The following is a 27,695-nucleotide window of genomic DNA, read 5'->3' on the forward strand; positions in this document are numbered from 1 at the left end:
TATTCACCAGTATTTTTGTATTCCTTTTTTTAAACATTAAATCTTTGATCCATATGAAATTTATATTGACTTTACAGAAACAGGGCAAAAAAGTGGGCAGCCCATCTTTCAATGTCTTAAGGGGACAAAGGCCACACAAGGATTATCTAGGACAGAGATCTGCAAACTACTGCCTGCAAGCCAAATCTGGGCCGCCACCTATTTTTGTAAATAAAGTTTTATTAGAGCATAGCCATGCTCATTCTTTATGTATTGTCTATGACTGCTTTCATGCTACAATGACAGAGTTGAGTAGCTGTGACAGGGACTGGATGATTTGCAAAGCCTAAAATTTTTACTATCTGGAAATTTACAGAAAAAGTTTGCCAATCCCTGATCTAAGGAATGTACTTAGTCTCATTCATTGGTTACTACTGATTAAAGACTCCAGACTTAGTAAAGTTACATGTTAATTTGTAGCTTTTTCTCTGTTAGAGATACAAGTAATTTCTATCCCAGGGAAAAGATAACTTCGAAGGTTACACTTTATGGCCTTGTTTTGTCTCTAACTGAGAAATCTTATCCCAATATTGCCTATAAATACTTAACTTCTCAAATGCTCTTTGGACTGGTTTAACATCTTATTGGTTCCCTCATAAATTACTGAGTTAAAAACAATCTTTGACATACATTTATTTTATATTTACATAAGAGTCACGATTTTGTCTTTTAGAAAATTATATTTTAACAAGTATGAGGTAGGAATCCAGATTTTTGTGTTCTTTTTTTCTAAATTGCTAGCTGTTGTTTCCAGAACATTTGTAGAACAATCCATCCATCTCCTCATCTATCTAATTTCATATGCTTCCTTTGTCATATATGTGTATTGAATATAAGATGATTGACTAATTAGAGAATATAATTTGCATATTGGTTATAAATTTCAAAGGCCACAGACATAGCTATACAAAAAAGTCACTTATATTATTTTTCTAAAACTCAGGCAAACCTCTTCTTGAGCCCCAATTCTGCCTGTTGATAGAAGGCAAAAGAGACGATTCTAGTTAAATTCAGCCACTTTAGGTTTTCTCAGTCATTTTGGATTTAAACTCATTTAATATTGACATTTTCATCAGGGTGACATGCAACTTTCTGGATTCTTTAGAGCAAAGGAGCTGATCTATGGTCATCCTCTCACCCAGGCTGGGTGAGGGGCCTTTGCTAAGAGCTGAGACAGCCTTGCTGGTCCTCAGCATAGTCATCCCTAACAGCACATATGCTTAAATATCCATGCCCCTATAGGTCTCCAGGCCTGGGTCACATCCTCTGTGCCTCCCTCATCCTGATAGTCTTCTTCAGGTCCCAGCCCTCCCTCTGTTAGCTTCTGTCAGGAAACAGGAAAACTGTATTTGCTTCTCATGTTTGTCTGGGGCTTCAGAAAAACTGTTGGGCTCTCACTGCCCCATAGCTCCCCCTGTGTTGCCACCTCTAGTCTCTTTCCTTGTCCTGGTGTCTGGGGGAACTTTCAAACCCCTCACCCCCACTACCACTACCACCACTTTGTGGGGACTTGAGTCTCAGGGCAGGGTTAGGCAAGCTGAATACTCCACATTTACTATTCTCCTCTCTGACACTCCCACCTTAGTCTGGGCAATCCATGAGTGGGAGAGTCTAGAACTTCATCTATTTTCTTTCCAATCTATTGCTTTGGGCATAACTTTAGGCTCTGATTCCTTCAAGTCTTTAGGAAAGCCTGGCTGTTGCAAATGAAAAAGTCTTGGTTTTCAAGAATAACAATCTTGCTATACAATTTAAAAGCCCACTTTGGAACTCACAAGCTCAGAATTTAGCTATTTGTTTCTGTATTCTGTGTAATCCCTCCCATGAAGCAACATACCAGGCTGACTGGAGGGTTTGGGGAGAGGGGTGGGGGGTGGGGCTTCCCTTAATACCTTGATATCAATCTTTTTTCCTACAACTTTTGCTTTATGTTATGTAGATAACTATTGGCTACAACACCTCTAAAACTGGAACTAGCACTCTGCATCAGAAAAGGCTCTTTGCTGTTCATCATGCATACCAGGGGCATCAAAGATGATTGGGAATGTCTAAGAAGCATCTGGCTAGTGATAAGTCTGCTGATAAGGAAAGAAAAGTCATAAGTAATAAGAGAAAGGTATACTTGAATTCTGGATTTGCTCAGTGATGTTGAGATCTTATACCTACTCCTTCATAATTATAAAAACATCTTTATTGTTGAAAAACTTTCAGTAAAAAAACCTTGTCATTTCAAGTCTGAAACTCTAGTCCTCCAACACACTTTTGTTTCTTATAAGTAATTTTCTAAACTCTACAAGTAAGAGAACAGTCTTTACTAGTTTCCACATGTATTGGGGTCTTTGGACTCTATTCTGTTCAGCTGCTTACGAGGAACTAATCTCTAGTTTTATAACACATTTTAACAGCTTCACAGGCAAAACCTCATCCATTCTTCATCTTTGTGGCCTTTCTAACAAATTTTCTGGCTACTTATACATGTTTATTTTTCCATATGAACTTTTAGAAATTAAAAATCATGTTGTCAAGTTCCACCTTTGTTTTCTCATCTTTGGATAGAAATCTATCTAGGTCTGCTCTTTGTCAATAAAATAAAATCAAATAGTATTTATAGGTGTTGCTTGGGTCCCCTCTCTGAAAATCATTCAAACCCCTCATTAAATCTAGATGACAAAGGTTTTTAATATCAATGCATCCGTTCAACATTCTGAGATGGGGAGGGGGGAAGTCCCAGCCAGAGAACTTTGTCTCTGCGTGATTTTCTGCTTGTTAAAACCACTGTGCTGGTGCCAGATTTTGGCAACTGGTGTCCTGTTCAGTCCAGCTTCTCCTCTTGTACGTGGTGTGACTGTATCTGATTTCCTTCCTGTAATTTCTATCTGACAATTAGGGTAGTGCACGGAACAGCAGCCCCTTTAAGTCTGAAGTTGTGAGAAACCTTTGGTGAGAAGTGTGTTTTAGGGACATACGGCACTGATGGGTTTTCTACATGGTAATGCCACATTTATATACCCCCACTCCCACCCTCAACTGTCTCGCCACCTCCCCAGGCAGCAGCCTTGGCAAAAAACCTTCAAAGCTTCTAAAACAATACTGAGCAGATTAGTTTCCTCTTTCTGCAAATAGTTCACTTTTTACCCCCAGATCTTGCCGCTCTGAATTAGAGGAGTTCATTCTCACTTTGAGGGGGGAGGGGAGGGGTAAAGAAAAGAAATGATGGGAAGTGGCCCAGAATTTTCTTCTCTGACCCCATCATTACAGTCTTAGAATGTTTAGTTGTGATACCAACACTTTTATGGCTTGTGCCATCTCCTCTAGATAATGGTTTTTGACCCCCTTCCAGACTTTATACCATGAAGCTATTACTGTCCCTTCTGTTCCCTCCAGCTCTGCCCCCACCTTCCATATCGACTTCTGTCATCTGTACTTTTTCATTTGATTTGCCAAAGAGCTAGACGACAGTATGAAAACTAGTCCATGTTAGCAGATTAGTGAGAATGACCACCCTAAACTGGTTTAAATTACCTTCATGTCCACTTACAACTGAACTAGCAAACAGTGAGTTTGTCCTTGCCCACATTCCACCTGACCCCCAGCTGCTTGCCCTCACAGGGACCCAGGAGGGGCTCAGGGAATCCTGGCAGCTGAAGCCCCAGCAGCCGCCCCTTCCTGCCTTTGTTTAGTGAGAGTCCACCACCCGCCAGGCACCAATGAGCACCCCCTTCCCATTCCTTCAGGGGCTTTAGAGTCAAGCGGTGGGGGAGACTCTAGCAAGTCACTCAGCTCTGAGCCTTATTTCCTCATCTGTACAATGAGGACCATAATACCTCATAAGGATGCAATGAGGATTAAATGAACTCAAGTGCTTCACAAAGTGTCCAGAAGCTCTCCATAGGTATGGGTGTGTGTGTGTGTGTGTGTGTTCTCCCAAGGTTTAGCTGAGTTTTACACAATCACAGTATAACCGCAAGGCTTTTGTTTGTTTCAACACCCGCTGAAATAGAAATAACCTCAAGTTCTGCTAAAATATGGGGAAATACTCCTAAACATTTTAAACACATACAGTTTTTTTTAACTTAATGTTGTAAGTTTTACAATACTTATTATTAAATCTCCAAAATTTACCCCAAGGTTCTTATTCTTTGAGGAAAACAAACCTAAAGGCAAAGACAATAACCTTTCCTAAGGAAAGTACAGTAAAATATCACTCTCCGAGGTATTAAAACAGCACTTAATTGCTACACAATTCCTGGTCTTTGAAGAGAGTTCACAACAAAAGATATTAAATTGCTGCCGAGGGTTTAGACATTTAACTTTCAAGAAGTTAGATTGATGATGATCATTATTTTCAATATTGTTGTGTATTTACCCAGCAGATTTCCCCCAAGAGCCAGAGGGCTGAACAGACCTGAAAGCCAGGGTGCGGCAGGCCTGAGGCCTTGAACTAGCCTTTCGGGTAACAGAAACCCCTGCGGGAAGAGGAAAGGAGCCCCCTCGGCCTGTCTGGCGTGCTCCGTGCAGGGGTCCACAGATCCTGAGCAGCTGTAACGCAACCTGGAATCTGTGCTTCAGAAGCAGCAAGACAAACCTCGGCTGTAGAGCACAGCCCAGCTGAGGCCACTCTCTCCACTCAGCTCAGGTACAATCTGTCCAGGCTCCAAGAGCAAAGGGCACTGCTACTTCGGGTGTTCATTCTTCCTCCCCATAAGAGGGCCGGGAGCATTGTCAGGACCGCAATCCATACCCATAGATGCTGAGGGCCCACCCCTGCTGGGTGAACACGACGGGAGACTGGCACCTGAACTTATCTTCTACTCAGCTCTGTGAGACTGGGCAAACCATTGAATCCTCACTTCCCTCAGCTATAAATACACTGGGCTGGGCAGATCTCTAAGGTCCCCATCAGCATAAGAGTCTATGTTTCCAAGGTGACAGAAAAACAAGGTTGAAAAGGAAATACATGTAAAGGAAATAAAAAACTTTAATTTCATAAAAAGTCACCTCACAGTTTGAAGAAGCATGAAGAGAGTGGTTCAAGTCACGATTTCACAAACTTATTACAAATAAACTAAACTTTATTCCATTAACGCAGTCTTCAACTCTACGTGACAGAAAAAAGCTGACTTACTGGTGATTCAATGTCCTCTAGGAGTAAAACAGAACAGCGTTCACATTTCAACAGAGTTTGGGCCCGATGCATTATTTTCTTGACAATTTTCTCCAGGTCAGTCTGTTCTTCAAAGAGGTCATTAACCACCTCTAGCAAAGCCTAGGAAAGATGAAATGGATGTATTTAGGTGGATATAGGACTGAATAAAATGGTTTTTTTTCCCTCTCAAGATTGCGTTTAGTCTTTGCTATAATAAAATATAAATATTTTTATGTGGCTGATTTTTAAAGCGTTTATGATTGTTTTGACATATTTCCATCATTTTGTTTATAACACAGTTTTCAACTGCAAAATACAACTTGAGAAGAGTGCCAGTCCACATAATCCCATATAAATCCCACATATAGGTATATGACTATATCCCATAAAGCTAATGACCACATGATCTCATATAGTCATTAGCGATAGGCTTTTTTCCCCTCCTACAGTAGTTTTTTCTGCAATGCGACTAGGTATAAAGCCAACATTCTTTAAATAACGTATACCTGATTTTCTCCAAAGCACATTTATTTCAGAAAATTACAAAGCAGCTCTTCCTCACCATAAAGAAAAAATAGCTTCGTGATCAAACTTGAGACTTATTTTCACTAACACACATCTCTCACAGAACTCTGAAAGAATTATAGTGGTGAATGCTAATTAAGTTTCAGAGCCTTCCAAAAAATATATAAAACCCCCATTAATCCCTCTACACAAGAAGTATTGCTGCATACCAATCTGTCCAGGCAAATATTTAAATACTATTATATATCTCAGAAAAGAAAACACTATTAAAATTTCTGTTAAAAGAACAGAATGAAAAGCACACAAATTAAAGGAAAAGAACCCTTAAATTCTAACTAGAAAACTATGAACTCACTTAAAAATGAAATTGTAGTAACCTGTTATTTTATCCAGCTAAGTCAGCTTGTGATTTTTGCATTGAAATAATATTTATTTGGAATTTTTATTTACATGGCTGTTTCCAGAGATTTAAGAATAGTGGGTTATGTACACATAGTAGATATTATGCTTCTATCAGAGAGCAATCAGAAAATTACACAGCCAGTGAATTGGCCAGAGGGTGCTTTACTCAGTAGAATTTAATAAGATGTGCACTCTCAAGTCTGATCCCTCACAAAAGCATCTCATTAGTTTTCATGGGTTTTCACGTCGATTCAGGTAGATGGTGTGGATCATCATCCCAGGGAGGTCACTAATTTTCAACTTGGGTAGGAATGAATTTGATTTGTCTTGAAACGATTTGAAACATGTCAAAATTTCTTCTCTGAGTCTATTCAGGTAGAAAAGCATTTGAATGAGTTAAAAGATCCATGAAATGAGTCTAGTTCACGGAACATCCAGAAGAGGACCAAATAGCCTTGGTAGCATTTTCTCTAAAGAGAACTTGTGAATATGGCTAAGGGCCATGGATAGCTCTACGATCCCAGAGCAAAGAGAAACACCAGGAGGTGAAAAAAGTTTGAAGTGTGTCCTGACAGTTTGGCATTTGGATAGCAAATCACTGAAAGAGGTCAATGTGCAATAATTTAACATTCAAATATAACATTAAAAACGAGGCAATTGTCTGGGTAATTACCAACAAAATTCCCTGTTGTTATAGGGGAAAACATTATTTCCTTAATCATCCACGCTATTTCTTCAGATGGATCATATTAACTGAACAATTATTTAACTTTTCAATTTGTTGTGACTGCATGGATAGGGCCTCTGGGAGCCATATACGAGAACATTTATCTCAGAGGAAAAACTAATTGTGCCTTGAGTCTTGCACTGACAAATCACATTATAGTAATTTTATTGTTTCTAATTAAAAATTGCTGCTTTACTAACAAGTGATACAAGTTTCACAAATAACAGTGTAGACTAGCTCCAGAATGGGAGAAAAAGAGAAGAAAATCTAGGATGATATGTAATTTAAGAGACATTGGACGCCTGCCACACAGTTGAACACTCCCTGCTTCCTGATTTCACTTGCATTCGCCCCCCTCCTTCTAGTGACCTTCTTTTGCTGCTGATCTCATCCTTGGACCTCTTGCCTTCTCTTATCCACACATTCTCCCTCATATTAACACTAGTTTTAAATACCACCTATATGCTTATGGTTCCCAGATATTAATGTCGAGTCCTGACATCTCCTTAAAACTTTAGACTTCCATATCCAACTGTTAACTTACTAGCTGTACCAGCCAAAAGTCATTTTCACTTGTTTCCCACATCAGTAAGCCTTGTATATTTCACCACTAATTTGGGGGGAATCTCTCACTTTTCACTGCCCTAGTCCCAACCATATTATTTCTTTTTCTTTTTTTCCAGATTTATTGAGATAGAATTGACATATAACTTTGTGTGAGTTTAAGGTGCACAACATGATGATTTGATATACATATTGTGAAATGATTTCTAAAATAAGGTTAATTAATACATCCATCACTTCACATAATCACGTTTTTGTGGTGAGAACATTATTTACTCTCTTAGCAACTTTCGAGTATAAAATACAGTATTGCTAAGTATAGTCACCATGCTGAATATTAGATCCCCAGAACTTATTCATCTTATACTTTGAAGCTTGTATACTTTGACCAGTATCTCTCCATTTCCCCCACACTCCAGCCCCTTGCAATGACCATCCTATTCTCTGTCTATGAGTTCTGCTTTTCATAGATCCAACATATAAGTGAAACCATACAGTATTTGTCTTTGTCTGACTTATTTCACTTAGCACAGTGCCCTCAAGGTCCATCCATGCTGTCACAAATGTCAGGATTTCCTTCTTTCTCATGGCTGAATAATGTTCTATCATATTTTTATACTACAATTTCTTTATCCATTAATTCATCGATGGACACTTAGGTTGTTTCCATGTCTTGGCTATTGTGAATGAACATAGGGGTACAGATAGCTCTTTGAAATAGTGGTCTCATTTCCTTCAGATATATACTCAGAAGTGGAATAGCTGGATCATACGGTAGTTCTATTTTTAATTTTTTGAGGAACCTCCATACTGTTTTCCATAGTGGCTGCACCAACTTACATTCCTATCAACAATACACAAGGGCTCCATTTTCTCCACAACTTCACCAACACTTGTTATCTCTTGTCGTTTTTCTAATAGCCATTCTAACAGGTGTGAGATGATCTCTCATTATGGTTTTGATTTGCATTTCCCTGATGATTAGTGATGTTGAGCATCTTCATATGTAGCTGTTGGCCATTTGTATGTCTTCTTTGGAAAAATGTCTATTCGGATCCTCTGCCCATTTTTTAATTGGATTATTTGTGTTTTTTGCTGTTGAATTGTATGAGTTTCTTATATGTTTTGGATACTAACCCCTTATTTGATATATATGGCTCACAAATATTTTCTCCCGTTCCATAGGTTGCTTCTTCACTTTGTTGATTGTTTCTTTTGTTGTGCAGTAGATTTTTAGTTTGATGTAGTACCACTTGTTTATTTTTGCTTTTATTGCTTGTGCTTTTGTGTCAGATCCAAAAAATCATTGGAACACTTTCCTTATGTTTTCTTCTAAAAGTTTCAAAATTTCAGGTCTTACATTTAAGTCTTTAATTCATTTCAAGTTAATTTTTGTGAGTAGTATAAGATAGGGGTCCAATTTCATTCTTTTGCCTGTGAATGTACAGTTTTCACAACACCGTTTACTGAAAAAACTATCTTTTCGCCATGGCGTATTCTTGGCTCCCTTATCAAATATATGTTGACTATTTATGCCTGGGTGTACTTCTGGGCTCTTGATTCTATTCCTTTGATCTATATGTCTATTTTTAATGCCAGTACCATACTGTTTAGCCAGCCCTGGTGGTCTACTGGCTAAGATTCGACGCTCTCACTGCCATGGTCCGGGTTCATTTTCTGGTCAGGGAACTACATCACCCTTCTGTCAGTTGTCATACTGTGGCAGCTGCGTGTTGCTGTGATACGGAAAGCTATGTCACCGGTATTTCTGATACCAGCAGGGTCACTCACAGTGGACAGGCTTCAGCGGAGTTTTCCAGACTAAGACAGACTAGGAAGGACTTGGCCACCCACTTCAAAACAATTGTCCATGAAAACCCTATGAATAGCAGCAGAGCATTGTCTGATATAGCACCAGAAGATGAGAGGATGGTGCAAAAAGACCTGGTAGGGTTCTGCTCTTCTGTACACAGGGTCACAAGGAGTTGCTAACAATAACAAACCATGCTATTTTTATTACTATAGATTTGTAGTATAGTTTATGAAGTGCGATGCCTCTAGCTTTGTTTTTCTTTCTCAGGATTGTTTTGGCTATTCAAGATCTTTCCTCTCTGCTCTCTAGACATGGACCAAGTTTCTCCTGCCCCAGGGCCTTTGCACTTGATATTTCCACTGCCTGGAATGCTCTTCCCAGATCTTTGTGTGGCTTTGCTCCTTCATTTCATTCAGGATTCTGCTCAAATATCATCTCCTTATAGATACCTTCTTGATAACCATCTGAAATAAACATCCTCCCAAACTATCTTTCAGTGACCAGTCTCTATCCCTTTATCTCACTTCATTTTTCTACATAGTACTTATCACTACTTGATACTATATTATTTTTTATTTGTTTGCTTGTCTGTTATCTATTGTTCCCACTAGAACAGTAAGTTCTATGAGGGCAGGGACTTTGGACGAACAGTGTCTGAAGACCACCACACAATAAATATTTGTTGAATGAGTAAATGAATTGTGTCATATATGACAATGCAAAGATTAATAATACATCAAGCATCCCTTAAGGAGTTCAAATTGTAGTTGGAGAGGAGGGCCATCAATAAATTACATCAGTGTGGGGGCTGGCCCTGTGGCTTAGCGGTTAAGTTTGCGCACTCCGCTACTGGTGGCCCGGGTTCGGATCCCTGGCGCGCACTGATGCACCGCTTCTCCAGCCATGCTGAGTCTGCGTCCCACACACAGCAACTAGAAGGATGTGCAACTATGACATACAACTATCTACTGGGGCTTTGGGGAAAAAAAGGAGGAGGATTGGCAACAGATGTTAGCTCAGAGCCGGTCTTCCTCAGCAAAAAGAGGAGGATTAGCATGGATGTTAGCTCAGGGCTGATCTTCCTCACAAAAAAAAAAAAAAAATTACATCAGTGTGATAAGTTTCCACAATAGAACAATGGCAGTATATACAAGGCAAAACAATAAACAAAGAAGGAAAGATTGACTGGAAGACTGAGCTGGGTCCTGAAGGATATGCAAGGCAAAGGGCGGTGGGAGGAAAAAGGTGGAAAAGCAGAGGGAGAAACGTGGCTAACTGTATGAGAAAGTGAAACAAACAGTTTGTTTGCTGGAAATTGGGAACTATATCGCCGAAGTGTCAAATGAAGGGAGGATAATGCTAGGACATATGGCTTATGATGAAAACAGGATCCAAGTCAGAGAAAGGTATGGTATGCTATGGTAAAGAAGATGGATGTAGAAGTCAATTGTGTTCATCTGTTTACTGTGAAATATTCATAAATCATAATGTTAGCAAAGAAAATTTTTAATCAATTTGATTATCAGATTAACTGAAGGTTTCCAACCTTTTTGAACATCTTCTTGTCAAATATGTTTCTAAATTGTGACAGCAATTTCCTATATTTAAAAGTCTAGTGAGCCTAATATAATTTAATCTCTAATAGTTTAGCTTTTTTTTTTTTTTTTGAGAAAGATTGGCCCTGAGCTAACAACTGTGCCAATCTTCCTCTATTTTGTATACGGGATGCCACCACAGCATGGTTTGATGAGCCATGTGTAGGTCCACGCCCGGGATCTGAACCTGCGAACCCTAGGCCGCCAAAGCAGAGCATGTGAACTTAACCACTACACCACTGGGCCGGCCCCTAGTTTAGCATTTTTTTGAGCATTGGTCTTTGTTTTTTTACTATTTAGCTCTATAACTAGTGAAGGTGTATGAGATCAACCCCTCTATGCATGTTTCTTTATAATCCTATAAAATAGTGTCTGCATTATTGTTCAGTTATCTTGTGATGCTCTTCCAGAAAACCTTTCAATTCAAAAACAAAATTCATGAGGTGGAGTGAAATCATTCCTAACTGCCTTGCTTCCTAAAGGAACTAAATTGTAAAAATATCACTAAATTGTGTTATTGTTTCAAAGCCATAAGTAAGTAAGAATATATCTGCTGCCTTACAGCATTGAGGTGAAATTAATTTCCTTTTTAAAAGAGGCTGGTACTATCTCCTCCAAACAACAGAGAATTTGTATCCACTTCCATTAGGGCTTATTGCTTAAAGGAGAACTTCAACCATAGACTTGAAGGATTAGACAAGTAAAAAGATTCCTGGACTATTCAAAGATCATCTGTTGTTTTTAAAAGACATAATGACTCACAGACACTTTGACAGAGAGCTTTGAGGGTTGTCAGCAGTGTTTCTTTCTACTCACCCTGCTTCTTTCGTATTCTTTCCTTGAGGCAGCAAATAGCTGAGCATTAGATATGGCAATTCCACAAAATGGAAGATACATCTGCATGACCTGGGGGCAAAGAGAGGGTTAAGAACATTAAAATATCACTGAACCAAATTCCACATTTCCTGCACGTTCCTGATCGTAACATTTTCTCTTCAGCCGTAGAGACTGAGTATAGAGTTGTTGATACTAGTATCTTAACTTCAGAAGGGATACTTTTCAGAGTTAACTGTAAGACAGTCTCAATCAAGCTTGGACTAGGGATGGTCACATCTATGAAGACATAAAGTGAAGCAACAGACTATGATGGCGATGATACAGGAACCGTGTCTAAAGCATCTTTGTATTCCTTCTTTGATCAATGAAACATTAATAAATTCTGGTATATCTAGAATTTAAGGTAAATGCTCACACTTACATTTGGAGGTAGGCAGGATACAAGTCAATTTCTTTGTACACGTATGTCTGTAGCAAGGATCTCAGGTTGACCCTAGAACTCTGTCAGCTACAGATGTAAGTATGTCTGTTAGGATGGGCCCAGTGGGAACATAGGGGCCAGAGGGCCTAGTAGCCTCATACAAAAAAGCTCAAATTGTGCCCACTGCTCTGTTGACATAACTGGCCATGAATGCAAATTGGTGAGATGGTCCTACAGAAGTCTGTTTGAGGAAAGGCTGGGGATCTTTTGAGAGTGCTCCTCCTGATGCCGGCCCTGATATCAGTTCCCCTGCATTAAACCCAGCATATATGGGGTTAAAACCAAAGGCACTCATCCTCCTTCCCTGCTTCTCTAAAGTTGCTAATTACTGGTTCTGAGGTTCGTTACAGGGAAACTGATATCCAGAGAATATCAAGAAGCTAAAGCTTCTCAAACCTCCTTGGCTCCCTGGTGCCAGAATCCGCCATCAACCACGGAGATGGTTGAAGGACGCCCATCTGCGATTCCCTTATCTTGCCATCCTCCTCCTTGCTAGCAGCCTCTCAAGGCCAAATGCAGGCTGGTGGGAAAGCGCAGACCAGCAAGGCCACAGGCTCCCCCTCCCTATAAGCAGCCACATTCCTCACAACCTTTAAAACACCTTGCCTCCCATTTTTCGGGGAGATGGGACAAATTTGAGAGCTCTCATCTCCCAGCTGACATCCCCTGAAATAAAAACTCTTTCCTTGCCATAAGCCTGGCATTCCAATTTTATTTGGCCCCTCTCGTGTGGCTGGTAAAGAACCTGGGTATGTATCTAGTAACAAAAGTACTTCAGGGCCGGCCCCGTGGCTTAGCGGTTAAGTGTGCGCACTCCACTGCTAGCGGCCCAGGTTCGGATCCCGGGCGCGTACTGACACGCCGCTTCTCTGGCCATGCTGAGGCCTCATTCCACATGCAGCAACTAGAGGGATGTGCAGCTATGACATACAACTATCTACTGGGGCTTTGGGGGCAAAAATAAATAAATAAAGTACTTCAGAACGCTGTAGAAGCTAATGCCGTGATCCCACTCTCAAAAAAGAGAAACAGTGGGAATGGTATTAAGGAGAGGTACAGAATCAGTAAGTTGATTTTTACAGATCTTTTCAAGATAAACTCCTTCACTGAATTTGATTCAAAGTAAACTAATATTTAATGAGGACTTGCTATGTGCCAGACACTTTCACTTCATTTCTTCATTTGAATCGCACATCAACTCCTCAGGGAGGAACGTTATGTACATTTTAGAGATCAAGATACTCAGTAACTTGCCCAAACTCACACAGGAACTCAGGTCATCTAATTCTACAACTGATGATCATTCCTTACAACATGTTGCCTTCTAGAACGAGATGTTATTTCTGTCACCCTCTCTTTCCCCTTCTTTACTACTCCCCCTCATGCCTTAGGAAGTTTGTCGATAAGCCAGTATAAAGTTGTTGACATAAAGCTGCCAGATACTCTGCCAGAATTTCCCTGCCTTTAGCCAGAATGGGACCATTTTCAATATCACCTACACACACAGAAAGCACTTTCCTTGCAGTTTTCTGTTTTTTCTCTGCCATGGAGATAGTGACTATGGTGGAGGTGGAGGGGAGGAGAAGATATGAGTTATTTAGTTTAAATCTCCTTTCCTCCCTCCCTCCCTCCCTTTCTCCCTTACCTCCCTTCTTCCTTCCCTCCTCCCTCCTTCCTTCCTTCCTTCCCTCCTTCCATTCTGCATTTATTTGCCTTCAGGGGCCAAGTCTAAGGGGGTTTATAGGTCAAGCAAATAGGAAGAAGAGAATGATCAAATGAACATGTGAAATGTTTTCTAATATATCATAGGCTTGCTTCAATTTATTTGTAAAACCCATATTTATTGAGCTCCAAGCACTGTGTATAATTAAAGACAATCTGAATTTTAAATCAGATGACCGTTGTCCTTTATATGGCTGTTCTATGTGAAAGTGAACAAGTCATTTAACCTCTCTGAGACTATTTCCTTATCTGTAAAATGCCTGGTTTTACTGGTTAATCTTTCAGGTTCTTTTTACTTCTAATATTTGGTGATTCAAATAATTAGACACATTAGTGAGCTGCAATATTCTATTTGCTAGAGAAAACAAAGAATTCAATAAACATGTTCACATCTTATTAAAAAATAATCATCTATAATAGTAATTGATATTGACAAAAGTCCTTGGATATGATATTAAGCATTTTATATGTACTATATTGTTTGATCCTCACAACTATATATGTTATAGTATTCATTCCATTTTTCAGATGAGAAAACAGGCTTTATGAACTTATATCCAAAGTTTTGGGGAGATAATTCTCCATGGGTCCCTCACATTTCTGCACATCTTACAAACAAAGGCATTGGCTCTATTTTTCAAGGGTGTTGGTATAGTGAACAGCCTTGGAAAACAGATAGTGTCTTCTTCAAGAGCGAAGAGCAGAATTGTTTACTATGCAGTATAATTAAGATAATATCTCCTTCTGGGGTCGAGGTTAGGCAGCTTACTGCCCATTAATAAAAGATTTGGGTTCCCCATATTTAAAGTTTCTCTCCTGTAACATATGCTCTGTATAATCTATATGATACTGTTACAAAAGATTTTTTCCCAAGTCAGAAGCACCTGTTCACATATCATTAAGACTATTGTGGGTTTTGTTCCATTTGTCCTGTAGGTGTGTATATATGAACTCCACAACATAGTTACTTAGTATTTGTAATTATAAGGTAAGAGCCCCAGGAACAATTACTAAAATTTATGTTAAATTTACTCCCTTTTTTACTGAGCCAGTTGCTATTGAGTTTATTTTCTCATTCCATTGATTCTTCCCTCTGCTACATTACATTTCCTTTATTTTAGTGATTAAACTAGAAATTTCATGAACATACTTAATAAAATCTAAATTTAACTTCTTTAGCCTCCTTCCAAATAAGACAAGGAGCTTGTAATACTTTAACACTACTTTCCTGGTATACATATTACTTTTGCTCTAGTTTATCCTGTTTTGTTACTGCAAATTGGACATTCTTATTATTATTAGCCAAGGCTTATTTAGATTTACCCACATGTTTACCAGTTTTTTCCTCTTCATTCCTTCCAGCATCTCCTTCCTTCCTTCTGAATAATTTTCTTTCTTTTTGAAGACAATGCTTTAGAATATCCTTTAGCATTGGTGGTAAATACTTTGTTTTTGTTTTGTATAAAAAGGTCTTTATTTTAAGATCAATATTAAGAGGTAATTTAGTTGGGTATACAATTCTAGGTTGATAGCTATTTTCTCTTTAATCACTGAAAAAAGGAAATGTAATGCAGCAGAGGGGAGAATCAATGGAAGGAGAAAATAGAAGATATCATTCTGCTATCATGTGCAGTTGATGCTGCTAAAAAGTCAGCTGTCAATCTAATTCCTTGTAGATCATCCATCTCTGTCTCTGGTTTCTTTTAGGATCTCTTTATGTCTTTAGTGGCCAATTTGTACTTTTCCAGCCTCAATCAAAGGCTTAATTGAATCGTATAGAACTCTAATACGTATATATTAACCAAAGATTACTGTGGATGGACACAGTATCATACCTTCATGACACATTGCAAACTGAGAGGGGATCATTATCTACGAAAGGAATGATCTACCCTGTGTCATTCATTGCCACAACAATTCACCACTCTGGGGCCAGACTCAACTCCACCATGAATACCCACATTACAATATGACCTATAGAGTTTCTAAATAAATACGCAGGAGAAGCAGGCAAATACATTTTGAAAGGAAGAAGCTAAAGCAGTACAGAGATGGAAGATAATGAAAAGCAAAATATTTTTATATCTTTTTTTCAGTCCCAGTGCAACAGATGTCTTAAAAAAAAAAAAGACATACCGCTCTATTCTACTCTTTTTGAAGTCCCCCTCCTCCAAGAAAAAATGTTAATTTGGCCTTCACCATCCATCTAGTTTCTGAATGCCAAAAGGTCTAAAAAGCCTTAATGACTAAGAAGCTAATGAGTCTGCACACCCTTGTGCAGCACTTTTCAGCTTGAAAACACTTGACGAATATTAGCTAATTAATCTTTACAACATCCCACTCAGAACGGGAGTTAAAGTGAAAACCATTAAACAGTGTGAAAAAGTCACTTTAGCCCTGGAAACTCATGAAAAGTATCACTAATAAGCATAAAATGTGAGCACCGAGACCTTCTGTCAATGTCCTAAAGAAAGACAGTAGGTACCAAGCTTTTTCAAACTTACAAACCACAGGGAAAGGCTATTAAAGCCCCATGGTCTGGTCTGGTCCAAGTGTACATCACTAAAGAACGCTGGAGGTCTACACTGGAGATTCTCAGCCAGGGTCCTGCAGCTTCCCCTTTATGGACCCCACTCCTGAAGGCAAAACAGCTTGGAGAGCCACATGACTGTCAACCAGATTAATGGGTGAGAGAAGGTTTTCCCACCATCGTGCTTCCACATCTCCTTCCTCTGTGCAGATCCTGAGATTTGCACTGTCAAGTGTCTCTGCCCTCAGGCGTTACCTCTAAGGCAAATCTTCACTGATTCCCGCCCCGCTGATTTGAAACTGGGGATGTTTTAAGATAGTTGTAATTCAAACACTAAATAAACTCTTCCAGTAGAGTAATTTGGAAAATAAGGTATCAAAATATGGAAGCAGTCACATTCTTTTCACATAATGACACATTTTCCACAACTTTTAGAAATCAAATATTAAAAATAGTAAAAAAGGAGTTCAACGTTTTACAGAGACTCCAAAGGAAATTCTTGCTTCCAAAGATATAGTTTGGTTCGCTGCCATTTTGTTTCTATGCAAATTCAGTAAAGACAGCAGGTTAAGTTTTTATTTCAAGAATCAGAATCATAAACGAATCTTGTCAGCTCACACCAATTACACACTCTTGGCTAAAGCACGCCTTTTTCTATCAGTGCTGTGCCCTCTTTGAGGAAAACAGTCTCCAACAAAATACACAGAGACATAAAGTACCAACTTTGTTTAAAAAAAGAACATTGGCATATGGAATAGCTGACCCAGTTACATACTTTTTGAAATTGTCCACTTTAAGAATTAACACTCTAAAGAGAATGTGGGAGGGGGGTTTCATTCACAAAAATGAGAGAGCAAGGTGGCAAATAAAGGATGAGGAAAAGCTCACTCTTCCTCTGCTTTCCCTTCTCAGAAAAGAGAGATGTAAATTCTACCCAAGGTAACAAAGCTGGGACCCCAGGGGAATTGGAATGGGCACCCTCCCACTGTTCTCACTACTCTCCTTCAAGATAGCATTGGCTAAAACATCCCCAAAAGGCCACGCATATCCAAGGACAGACAGGCTGAGTCCAGTTCCTGGCAAGTACCCTTGCAGCATCAGTACCTACTCTCTTTGACTTTTTAGAGGCTCTGGTCTGCTGAGCACCTGAATCATGCAAGTACTTGTCATCTCTTCCAATAACCTTATTTCCATTTGTGCCCATCCCCCAGCCCTGAGACTTTAGAAAAATAACCCTCTCATGTCCAGAAGCAGTTCTAAATCCCCTCCCTCTTATTCACAGACACTCCACTGAAGGGAAAACCCAGAAAGAACCCGTTTCAGGAGGCATAGCTTCTCTAAGATAATTTGTATTGGTTTTTTTCTGATCATAAGATTTCAACAGAAAAAAAAAAGCACTCATATTTCTACCACTCAGGGGTAACCACTGTTAACATTTTGGAGGCTATCATTCAAGTTTTCCTCTCTCTTACTCCCTTCACATAAACTCAAATAGGCTGATCCTATATGTAATATTTTGTTATCTGCTTTTTTCGCTTTGTATAACCAGCTGTCACTTATTATGACCAATTTCTAAGGATGCAAAATATCCCATTGTATAGGCCAGAAAAAGAAAGTTTATAGAGAAAGAAGATAGATCAGCGGTTGCTTGGGTTAGTGATGGTAATGAGATTAACTATAAATGGAATAAGGGATCTTACTGGGGTGTGTTCTAAAACTGATTTATGATGATGGTTGCACCACTTTTTTTTTTCGTGAGGAAGATCATCCCTGAGCTAACATCCATGCCAATCTTCCTCTTTTTTGTGAGGAAGACTCGCCCTGAGCTAACATCTATTGCCAATCTTCTTCCCCCCCCACCTTTTTCTCCCCAAAGCCCCAGTAGATAGTTGTATGTCATAGTTGCACATCCTTCTAGTTGCTGTATGTGGGACACGGCCTCAGCATGGCCGGACAAGCGGGGCATCCGTGCGCGCTGGGGATCTGAACCCGGGCTGCCAACAGTGGAGCGTGCGCACTTAACTGCTAAGCCACGGGGCCGGCCCCCTCACCACTCTTAAAGTTACTAAAAATCACTGAATTGTTCTTTAAAACGAGTGCATTTTATGATACATATAATATACCTCAATATAGCTGTTAAAAATTATCATAAAAATCTCACTCATTGTATGGATTAATATAGTTTACTTAGTCAATCACCCACTGCTGGACATTTGGGTTTCTAACTTTAGATTAACAATCCTGGGATTAAACATCCTTGTAATTAAATCTTTGCATATCCCACAATTATTTTCTTAGAATAAAGCCCTCATACTTTAACTTATTTGTTTACTGTAACACACATTTATGCAGCACTTCCTCTGTACCAGGCAATTTTCTAAATGCTTGAGATATATTAATTCATTGATGCATGTGTACACTTTTTACTAACTCCTAACAATACACAAATCTTTACTTTTCATTAAAAAAACAAACAGTATAGAAGTGCACACAGTAAAATAACCACAGATCTCCCCTCATTTCCTGTCCTGCTACTCAGTACCCTCCCAGGGAACAACCTCTGTGAGCATTTGCGGGTATTCTCCTGGACCTTCTTTATTAACTGCATACATACAATATATAGTTTTAGGGGTGTTTTTAAACATAAGCAGGATCATACTCTCATGTTCTACACCTTTTATGCTTGGCAATATATCTTGGAAATCTTTACATATTAATTCAAAGAGATCTACTTAATTCTCTTTAATCTCTGCTGAATATTCTAAGAGGGGAATGAACCCATTAACAGACGTTCACATTGTTTCCAATTTTTCTCTGTTACAAATAACACTGCCATGAACTGTCTTACAAATATATCTTCGTGCACCTGGACAATACTTCTATTGGACAGATTCCTGGAAGTGAAATTTTGATTGCAGAATATGTGCATTAAAAGAAATCTTAACAGCTACTGCCAAATCATCCTCCAAAAAGGCTCTACCAATTTATACTCCCACTAGCTGTAATCAGAGTACTCATTTACCTCTACTCACACAACACTGGGTATTATTCTTTTTAAATTTTGTCTGACAAACTAAATCAGTACTAATTTTTGCATTAACTTACATTTACTTGATTACTAGTGATACTGATAATAATTTGTTGGTTATAATTTCCATAATTTGTTGGTTATCTCTGTTTTTTAATACGGCCTATTTATGTCTTTTGCTTAATTTTTACTGGACACTCATCCATTTTTTATTGCCTAGTAAGCACTCTTTATATTCTAAGAGTATTAACCATCTTCTGTTTTTGCAAATCATGAATCTGACTTGATAATTAGCAATTGTCATCTGTTTGATACAGTCCAATAGGCCTACAAGCTATGATTGCTTTGTCTAAGATGAACAGATACCATGGTTCAGTAAACTTGGCCTACTCCCTCTCAGGATGTGAAGAGATTTTACAACAGTATCTCCCTATATAACTCTGTCAAGGTTATTTTTATAAGCAAGTTGACCTACATATCTCATCCTGCCCATTTGCCCCATCCATCTTTGTAACTCAGAGCTCCTGTAAGAAATCAGTTTGAGCTACTGTTTGATCCAGGCATTCTTAAGTTTTAGCTGTTAAGATCACTATGATTTCCCCACTTACCAAGCACAGGTATAAATGCAGGAAGCCACACTACATGGTAATTTAGTCATGGTATCAACACTTTGATGCTAGAAAAATCTTATTATATCACAATCAACGTATGAACAGAAAAATTCTTTAGACTATTTTCTGATGACAAATATATATGTTTTTCTTTAAATCTGAAACATATTCACACTATTTCCTCCTATTAATATCAGGATCTTTCCTTTCACCATCTCATTTATCTAGCTCCTTCTTTTTTATAACTCCTGGTTCTTAAAGTAGTGGCTATTTCATGTAAATGGAATCACATAATATGTGGCCTTTTGTGTCTGGCTGGCTGCTTTCACCTAGCACAGTGTTTTCAAGGTTCATCCATGTTGTAGCACGTATCAGTACTTCTTTCCTCTTTTTAATCTGTTTAACAAAATTATTAGACTTTATTTTTAGAGTAGTTTTAGGTTTACAGAAAAGTTGAGTGGAAAGTACAGAGATTTCCCATATACCTTCTTCCCTCTCCCAACACAGTTTCCACTATTATTAACATCTTACATTAGTTGTGGTACATTTGTTACAATTAATGAGCCAATATTGATACATTATTATTAACTAAAGTCTGTAGTCTACTTTAGGGTTCACTCTTTGTGCCACATATGCTATGGGTTTTGACAAATGTACAATAACACGTATCCACCATTACAGTGTCATACAGCATAGTTTCACTGACCTAAAAATTCCCTGTGCTCTGTCTATTCATCCCTCCCTCCTTCCCCAACCCTTGGTAACCAGTGATTTTTTTTACTGACTCCATACTTTTGCCTTTTCCAGAATGTCATGTAGTTGAAATCATACAGTATGTGGCCTTTTCAGATTGGCCTCTTTCACTTAGGAATATCCATTTAAGGTAACTTCATGTCTTTTCACAGCTTGATAGCTCATTTCTTTTCATCACTGAACAATATTCCATTATATGGATGTGCCACAGTTCATCCATTCAACTATTGAAGGACGTCTTGGTTGCTTCCAAGTTTTGGCAATTATGAATAAAGCTGCTATAAACATCCATGCGCAGGTTTTTGTGTGGACATAAGTTTCCAACTCATTTGGCTTAATACCTGAGAGTATGATTGCTGGATTGTATAGTAAGAGTATGTTTAGTTTTGTAGAAAACCGCGAAACTGTCGTCCAAAGTGGCTGTACCATTTTGCATTCTCATCATCAACGAATGGAAGTTCCTGTTGTTCTATATCCTCACCAGCATTTGATATTGTCAATGTTTTGGATTTTAACCACTCTAATGGGTGTGCCGTGACATCTCATTGTTGGTTTGATTTGCAGTTCCCTGATGACATATGATGTTGAGCATCTTTTCGTATGTTTATTTGCCATCTGTGTATATCTTCCTTGGTGGGGGTGTCTGTTCAGATCTTTTGCCCATTTTTTAATTGAGTTGTTTGTTTGCTTATTGTTGCATTTTAGGAGTTCTTTATATATTTTGCATACCAGACCTTTACCCAGATACATGTTTTGCAAAAATTTTCTCCCAGTCTGTGGCTTGTCTGTTTATTACATGTTATTTTTGTGTAAAGCTTAATAAGACTTTTTGTTTGTTTCTACTCTGATTTGAGAGAACATTACGATTAATCAAAGATCTTAATATATTTCCCTGTCTACTTTCAACTTAATCTCAATATCAGTCTATCCAGGGCCAAGGGAAAGGGCATGTTTTATCCGTGGAGGTAAGCCCTTTGCTGTGGTTTTTCATTTCTGTCTTTTCTGAGGGAACTTGGGGCTCTTCCTCTCTACCATTATCATTTCTGTCTCCTGTGTCTTGCTCCACCCTTTCCCTTCAAAGGGGGATATGTTTCCCTTCACCTGGTATTTCTGTTTCCATCTTCACTGTGCGACCTGCATCTGCTTGCCTTCAGGTCCTCACTCCCTGTCATCTGGCCTATAATCTTCGGTCTACAGGAATGGCTCACTGGAAGCTTGTCTGTGACCTCACAATCACAAGATCACAAAATCCATCAACTATTCTAAGTCCTCATCCTCTCTGAAGCTCTTAACACTTGATCACCAGCTGGATATTAAAACTCTGGCTTCCATTCACTTTACACTCCTATTTCTCTTCTGGTGTTTTTGACACTCCCAGTCAAGATATATTTCCAGATTCAGTCTTTGGCCTTCTAACCTTCTCTTTCTACATTCTCCCTCTAAGGATTCATTTATTCTCACAATATAAGAATCCTATAAAATAAGGTGGGTTGGCTATGCAAGAATTAAACTTCAAGCGGGGCTGGTCTTGTGGCCTAGTGGTTACATTTGGCATCCTCTGCTTCAGTGGCCCAGCTTTGGTTCCTGGGCACAGACCTATACCACTCATCAGCCATGCTGTGGTGGTGACCCACATACAAAACAGAAGACGATTGGCACAGATGTTAGCTTAGGACGAATCTTCCTCAAGCAAAAAGAGGAAGATTGGCAACAGATGTTAGCTCAGGGTGAATCTTCCTCAGCAAAAAAAAAAGAGAGAGAGAGAGAGAGAATTAAACTTCAAGCAAAAGTCAGCTAGAAAAGACAACAAACTTGGTAGGACCAGATATTTAAGGCAGCCAAGAGACTTCATGCTTCTGCTTACGTGCTTCTCCTGCCTCACTCTTGAAGTCTGGTCCATCACCTCTGCCTCTGACTTCACTCTCCTATGTCCCTAACCCCACTTCCTCTCAGCCACCTTCTGCTATCTTCCAGAGTCAGGTTTCAGAGTTTCTCATCCTGATCCAACAACTTGAGCTCTGAAAAATATTTGCTTCCTCTGCATCATAGTCTAATTTTAGCATTCTCAGTCCTAGATTGAACTCAACTCTGAATTGAGCCACATTAACTAAACAGGGGCCGAAGTCTCTTCCTTTTATCTCTGTCTTCAACAGCAACCTCTGGGATGATTCTCAAAGTTGGCTCTCTGGTCCTGACCTTTTCTGTCTACTCTAGTTCCACATCACCAGTTGCCTACAGGACATTTCAACTTGAAGGTCCATATACTACCTCAAACTCAGCATTCCAAAACATAGTTTGTCACCTCAGTCCTCCTCTCCTCCTGAAGAAAGAGAGCTTCCTTCTCTAAAGTGCCGCATATGTGCCAGACAAACCAATAAAGATCAAATCACTCAGTTCCAAACCCTTGAAGCCATCTTTGATTGCTATCCATATATAGGCATAAGCAAGTCATAGGAATTTAGTGGCTTTTGAAGCCTCCATCTCCATACACTTGAGCTTCTCAGCCCAGCACTGCTATCCCTCACCATCTCTGGATTATTTTAACAGTAGCCAAGACTATCTCATCCTTACAATGTGCCGAGACTCACTAACCTTGGTTTTCCATCCGGAAAAGTCACAAATTTAAACATACTGACTGTTCGTCCCAATGTGCCCTGTCGTCATAATTAAAGAATGTAAGAAATAATATAAATGCTTTACACATATTAAAAACTAGGTTATTTTCAAACTACTTTTGTGTGAGCATTTTTATACCACATACGGTATTTTTTAAAATCTCATTAGAAGCTCATCAGAAAGTATTTCCAATATTTAAGACTATGGCTTGGTATTTTACAGATGCTTATGGAAGATATGTAATAATCTCAGGAAAAATAGTGAGGAAATATAAAAGTGCTATTCAGAGAAACACACAAGACTCAGAGGGGATTCTTCTACTTGTATATCTTTTTTCCATTTTCCAAAAATAATTCATCATCAAAATGCAACACTAATGACATGGATAATAAACCATACTATTTTTTTAATTTCCAGCAATATTCTCCAGTGGAGAAGCAACAGAGAAGGCAATGAAAAATATGCTTAGAGCATTAATATTTAATTAATGTAATAGGACCCTAAAATGAATATTATAAATGTAAAAGCCTTGATCAAATCCATAAGTTGTGTCTGTTCTACTAAAGCACAGAATTGGTACCTAGTAATTTCAGGACATTTTTAATGGACAACCTTGAAGACAGAGAGAGCTTAAAGTTTGGCCTAACAACAAACAGAACTTTGAGAAGGGTTAATCATTTATTACCAGAGTGGAGTATCAATCAAAGAGGCAAGAGGAAGCTTTCTATGTGGTTCATCAGTACTTTAGCAAGTTTGTCATTCTATATCTTAGAACAGTCTAGCTAACAAGCTGGGAAGCTACCTTCAAAGTCAAAATGCTTTACTGCCCAATCCACACTTTCCACTCTTCACTCAGACTCAGTCTGTCAGCAATATAGTTTCCTCGCTTCCTTTCCCTGCTGTTTCTTTTCATAATTCAAACATTTATTTTAAGGGCTAAATTCCATACAGAGTAAGCCAAAAAAAAAAAAGACACAAACCTGAATAAAGCATAATAAAGGAATTAATAAAAATAAAAGCTGGGGGCCAGCCTGGTGGCGCAGCGGTTAAGTGCGTGCGCTCTTCTTCGGCTGCCCAAGGTTCGCAGGTTCAGATCCCGGGCGCGCACCGATGCACTGCTTGTCAAGCCATACTGTGGCGGCGTCCCATATAAAGTAGAGGAACATGGGCACAGATGTCAGCCCAGGGCCTATCTTCCTCAGCTAAAAGGAGGAGGATTGGCATCGGATGTTAGCTCAGGGCTGATCTCCCTCACCAAAAAAATAAATAAATAAATAAAAGCTGAAAATAATAAATGGAAAAACAACCAGTAAAATTGATAAGTTGTTCCAGAAGTAGTTCTTGTGGGGGGAAGCAATGAGATAAATAAATCACTAGCTAGTTTAATCAGAGGAGAAAACTCACAAATATACCAAAACAGAAGTGATAAAGAAAATATAATCACAGCTACAGAAAAAAAAAAAATTAAAGAATTATAATAAACTTCTTTGTACAACCCTAGGATTATAAATTTGAAATTCTGATGGAAACTTGTGAATTTTAAAGAAAATATAAATTAACAAATGGAATCAAGAAGAATGAGGAAATCTGAGTAAAACAATCACCACAAAAATAATAGAGATGTAACAGAATCAGTCTCAGAAAAGGCGCCAGATCTACATGGTTTCTTAGGCAACTTCTTTCAAATCTTCAATAACAAGGTAACTCCTATGCTATTCAAACTATTTCAGAATCCAGAGAAAGATAGAAAACTCTTATTTTTCAGACACAATAATCGTAATAGCACATCCTGACAAAAACAGCACAAAAATTAACCCTAGAAAATAAGTCCCATATGAAAACAGATGAGCAAGAGCCTAAATAAAAATATTGGAAGAGTAAATACTTATACATATTTGCATATTAGGAAATTGAATTTATGCAAATATAAAAAAAACAACGGAACAGGACCAAGAATTTCTATTCAAAATAAACTGATGGTTCAATGTTACAAAATCAATTATTACAAACTTTCATATTAGCTTGTAGAGGAAAAAAATATGATCACCTTAATATCTTAAAAAGTCATCTGATAAAATTCACTACCCATTGGCTATGAAATTTTTAAAGGATATTAAAAAGTATATTTTAAAGGATATTAAAGAAGAATTTTTTTTTAATTTTTTTGTGTGTGTGTGTGAGGAAGATCAGCCCTGAGCTAACATCCATGCCAATCCTCATCTTTTTCCTGAGGAAGACTGGCCCTGAGCTAACATCCGTGCTCATCTTCCTCCACTTTACGTGGGACGCCGCCACAGCATGGCCCAGGATCGAACCCCGGGCCGCCAGCAGCAGAGCTCATGCACTACCCGCTATGCTGCGGGGCCGGCCCTAAAGAAGATTTTTTAAAAGGAGAAACAGACCATATTTCTAAGTGAAAGGACTCAATAGTAAAAACAGATAAATTATCCCCCCAAAGTAATCTATAAACTTTATTCTAGTGGAAATTGGAATGATACATTTAGAATTTGAAAAAAAAAAAGCAATTCTAAAATTCAAATGGAATGAAAAATGTACAATAACCAACATTAAAAGAAACAAGAGAAATAAGAAGAAGTCAGTAAGACTAGGATGATCAAAATGGAACAGTGCTGGAGACATAATAACCACACAACATAATGGAACAGAGGTCCAGAACCAGTTATACAACAAGCTAGTACGTGACAAAGGTGGCATTTCAAATTCATGAGAAAAGGATGGGTTAGTCAACAAATCATGTTGGGACAAATATTTCATCATTGAGGAAAAAAAAACCCTAAAAATTAGAAAATCTTTTTAAAAAGATCCCAGAGAGATTAAAGATAGAACTTTTAAAAAGATGATAAAAGTCATGGGGGCAATGTTGTAAATATTTGTATAGACCTTAATTGTGAAAGTCCTTTCCAACCATAACATTAAATGTGGAAATTATCTGAGAGATTTTGAATACATTTGAAATCGAAAACATCTACTATGTCTCAAGATATAGAATAATATTAAAAGGCAAAAAAAACTGGGGAAAATGATTTGCAATATTTATGATAATTACGAATATTCTAAATCGGGAAAGAGCTCACACAAATCAATCAGGAAAAAAACCTCATAAAAATGATCAAAAGATATAAATAGGCAATTCGCAAAAAAAGAAACACAACTAAAAATAAAAATGTTCAGTACACTAATTATCACAGAAATATAAATTAAAATAACAATGTTATCACATTTCTCCTATTGACAATATTGACAAATATTATAATTAAAACTAATCCCCAGAGCCACTAATAATGTGGGGAAACAGGCATCTCTTGAAGGAGACTAATTGGTATAGCATTCCTGAAGAACAGTTTTGCAAAATGCATCAAATGCCTTTAAAAAGTACCGGCTCTTTGTCCTTACAATTCCATTCTTAGAAATTTATCGTAAGAAAATGATCAGACAGGTTTACTCAAACGTGCTCATGTCTTATCAGGGGCAAACTCAGTTTTGTAAGGCCTGAAACTTATACATACAGGAAGGGAGCTCTTTAAAAAAAATTACAATATTATGAAAATAAAATTAGTTATAAAAATGAATACTCATTTAGAATGAGGAAAGAAATCATAATATTTTACAAATTTTTAAAAGTTGACAAATATTGCAAACATCACAACATCCAGAAAAATAGCATAATATTTATATTAATTTTCCTGAATTTTTGACAGCATGCTTTTTGATTGCCTCTGCATGTGATAACAGTTTTTAATATTACTGTTCCATAGACATACAGAAAAATAATTCAGTCTTCTCTAGCATGGTTGATCAAAATTTGTGTTATATTATTGATGGTTGAGACACATAATACGTACAACTACACCCAGAGACATATTTCCTGTTTGCAGCACTAGTACAGGTTTGTGTCCTACAAATGCAGGAATTCTGATAAATTATATTTTGCATAATTCCCACCTAACAGTAATAAAGAAAAGAAAACATGGTGTGTATCATTGTATGTGCTGCGCTGCTGAGTACACTCCTGACAGGAGAGAACTTCTGCTGTGACTAGGCATCTATAAAAACCAAATTTTACACATCTGACGATTGGAAGAATTTTCCAGAGACTAGCTTCTGGCTCCACACATTTCAAACTTTGCTTCTCCTCCACCGAGTGTACCTTCCAGGGCCACCAACTGTAGAATACATTCATATCGCAGTGCAACCTCCAGCCTCGAATCTTCATGTCAAGAGGGTGAGTGAGCTGGGATAGTGGGTGAAAGAGTATTCAGGGAAGCCATTCTTATAACATAAGCCT

The 27,695-nt window shown here is 38.2% G+C and overlaps 1 protein-coding gene across 1 annotated transcript in view; it reads right to left on the bottom strand.

The window, feature by feature from the left end:
• LOC131410855 (dual 3',5'-cyclic-AMP and -GMP phosphodiesterase 11A) overlaps window positions 1-11,717 on the bottom strand; it is a 247,374-nt gene extending 235,657 nt beyond the window's left edge. Inside the window, exons 1-2 of the mRNA XM_058549318.1 lie at window positions 11,628-11,717; window positions 5,165-5,305 (exon numbers count right to left, since the gene is read on the bottom strand). Of these exons, the coding sequence (XP_058405301.1) occupies window positions 5,165-5,305; window positions 11,628-11,714 (228 nt within the window). The 5' untranslated portion in view covers window positions 11,715-11,717. The remainder of the gene's footprint in view (window positions 1-5,164; window positions 5,306-11,627) is intronic.
• Window positions 11,718-27,695: the final 15,978 nt, after the last annotated feature.

The sequence above is a fragment of the Diceros bicornis genome, chromosome 10 (genome assembly GCF_020826845.1).
Source record: "Diceros bicornis minor isolate mBicDic1 chromosome 10, mDicBic1.mat.cur, whole genome shotgun sequence".
Lineage (NCBI taxonomy): Eukaryota > Metazoa > Chordata > Mammalia > Perissodactyla > Rhinocerotidae > Diceros > Diceros bicornis.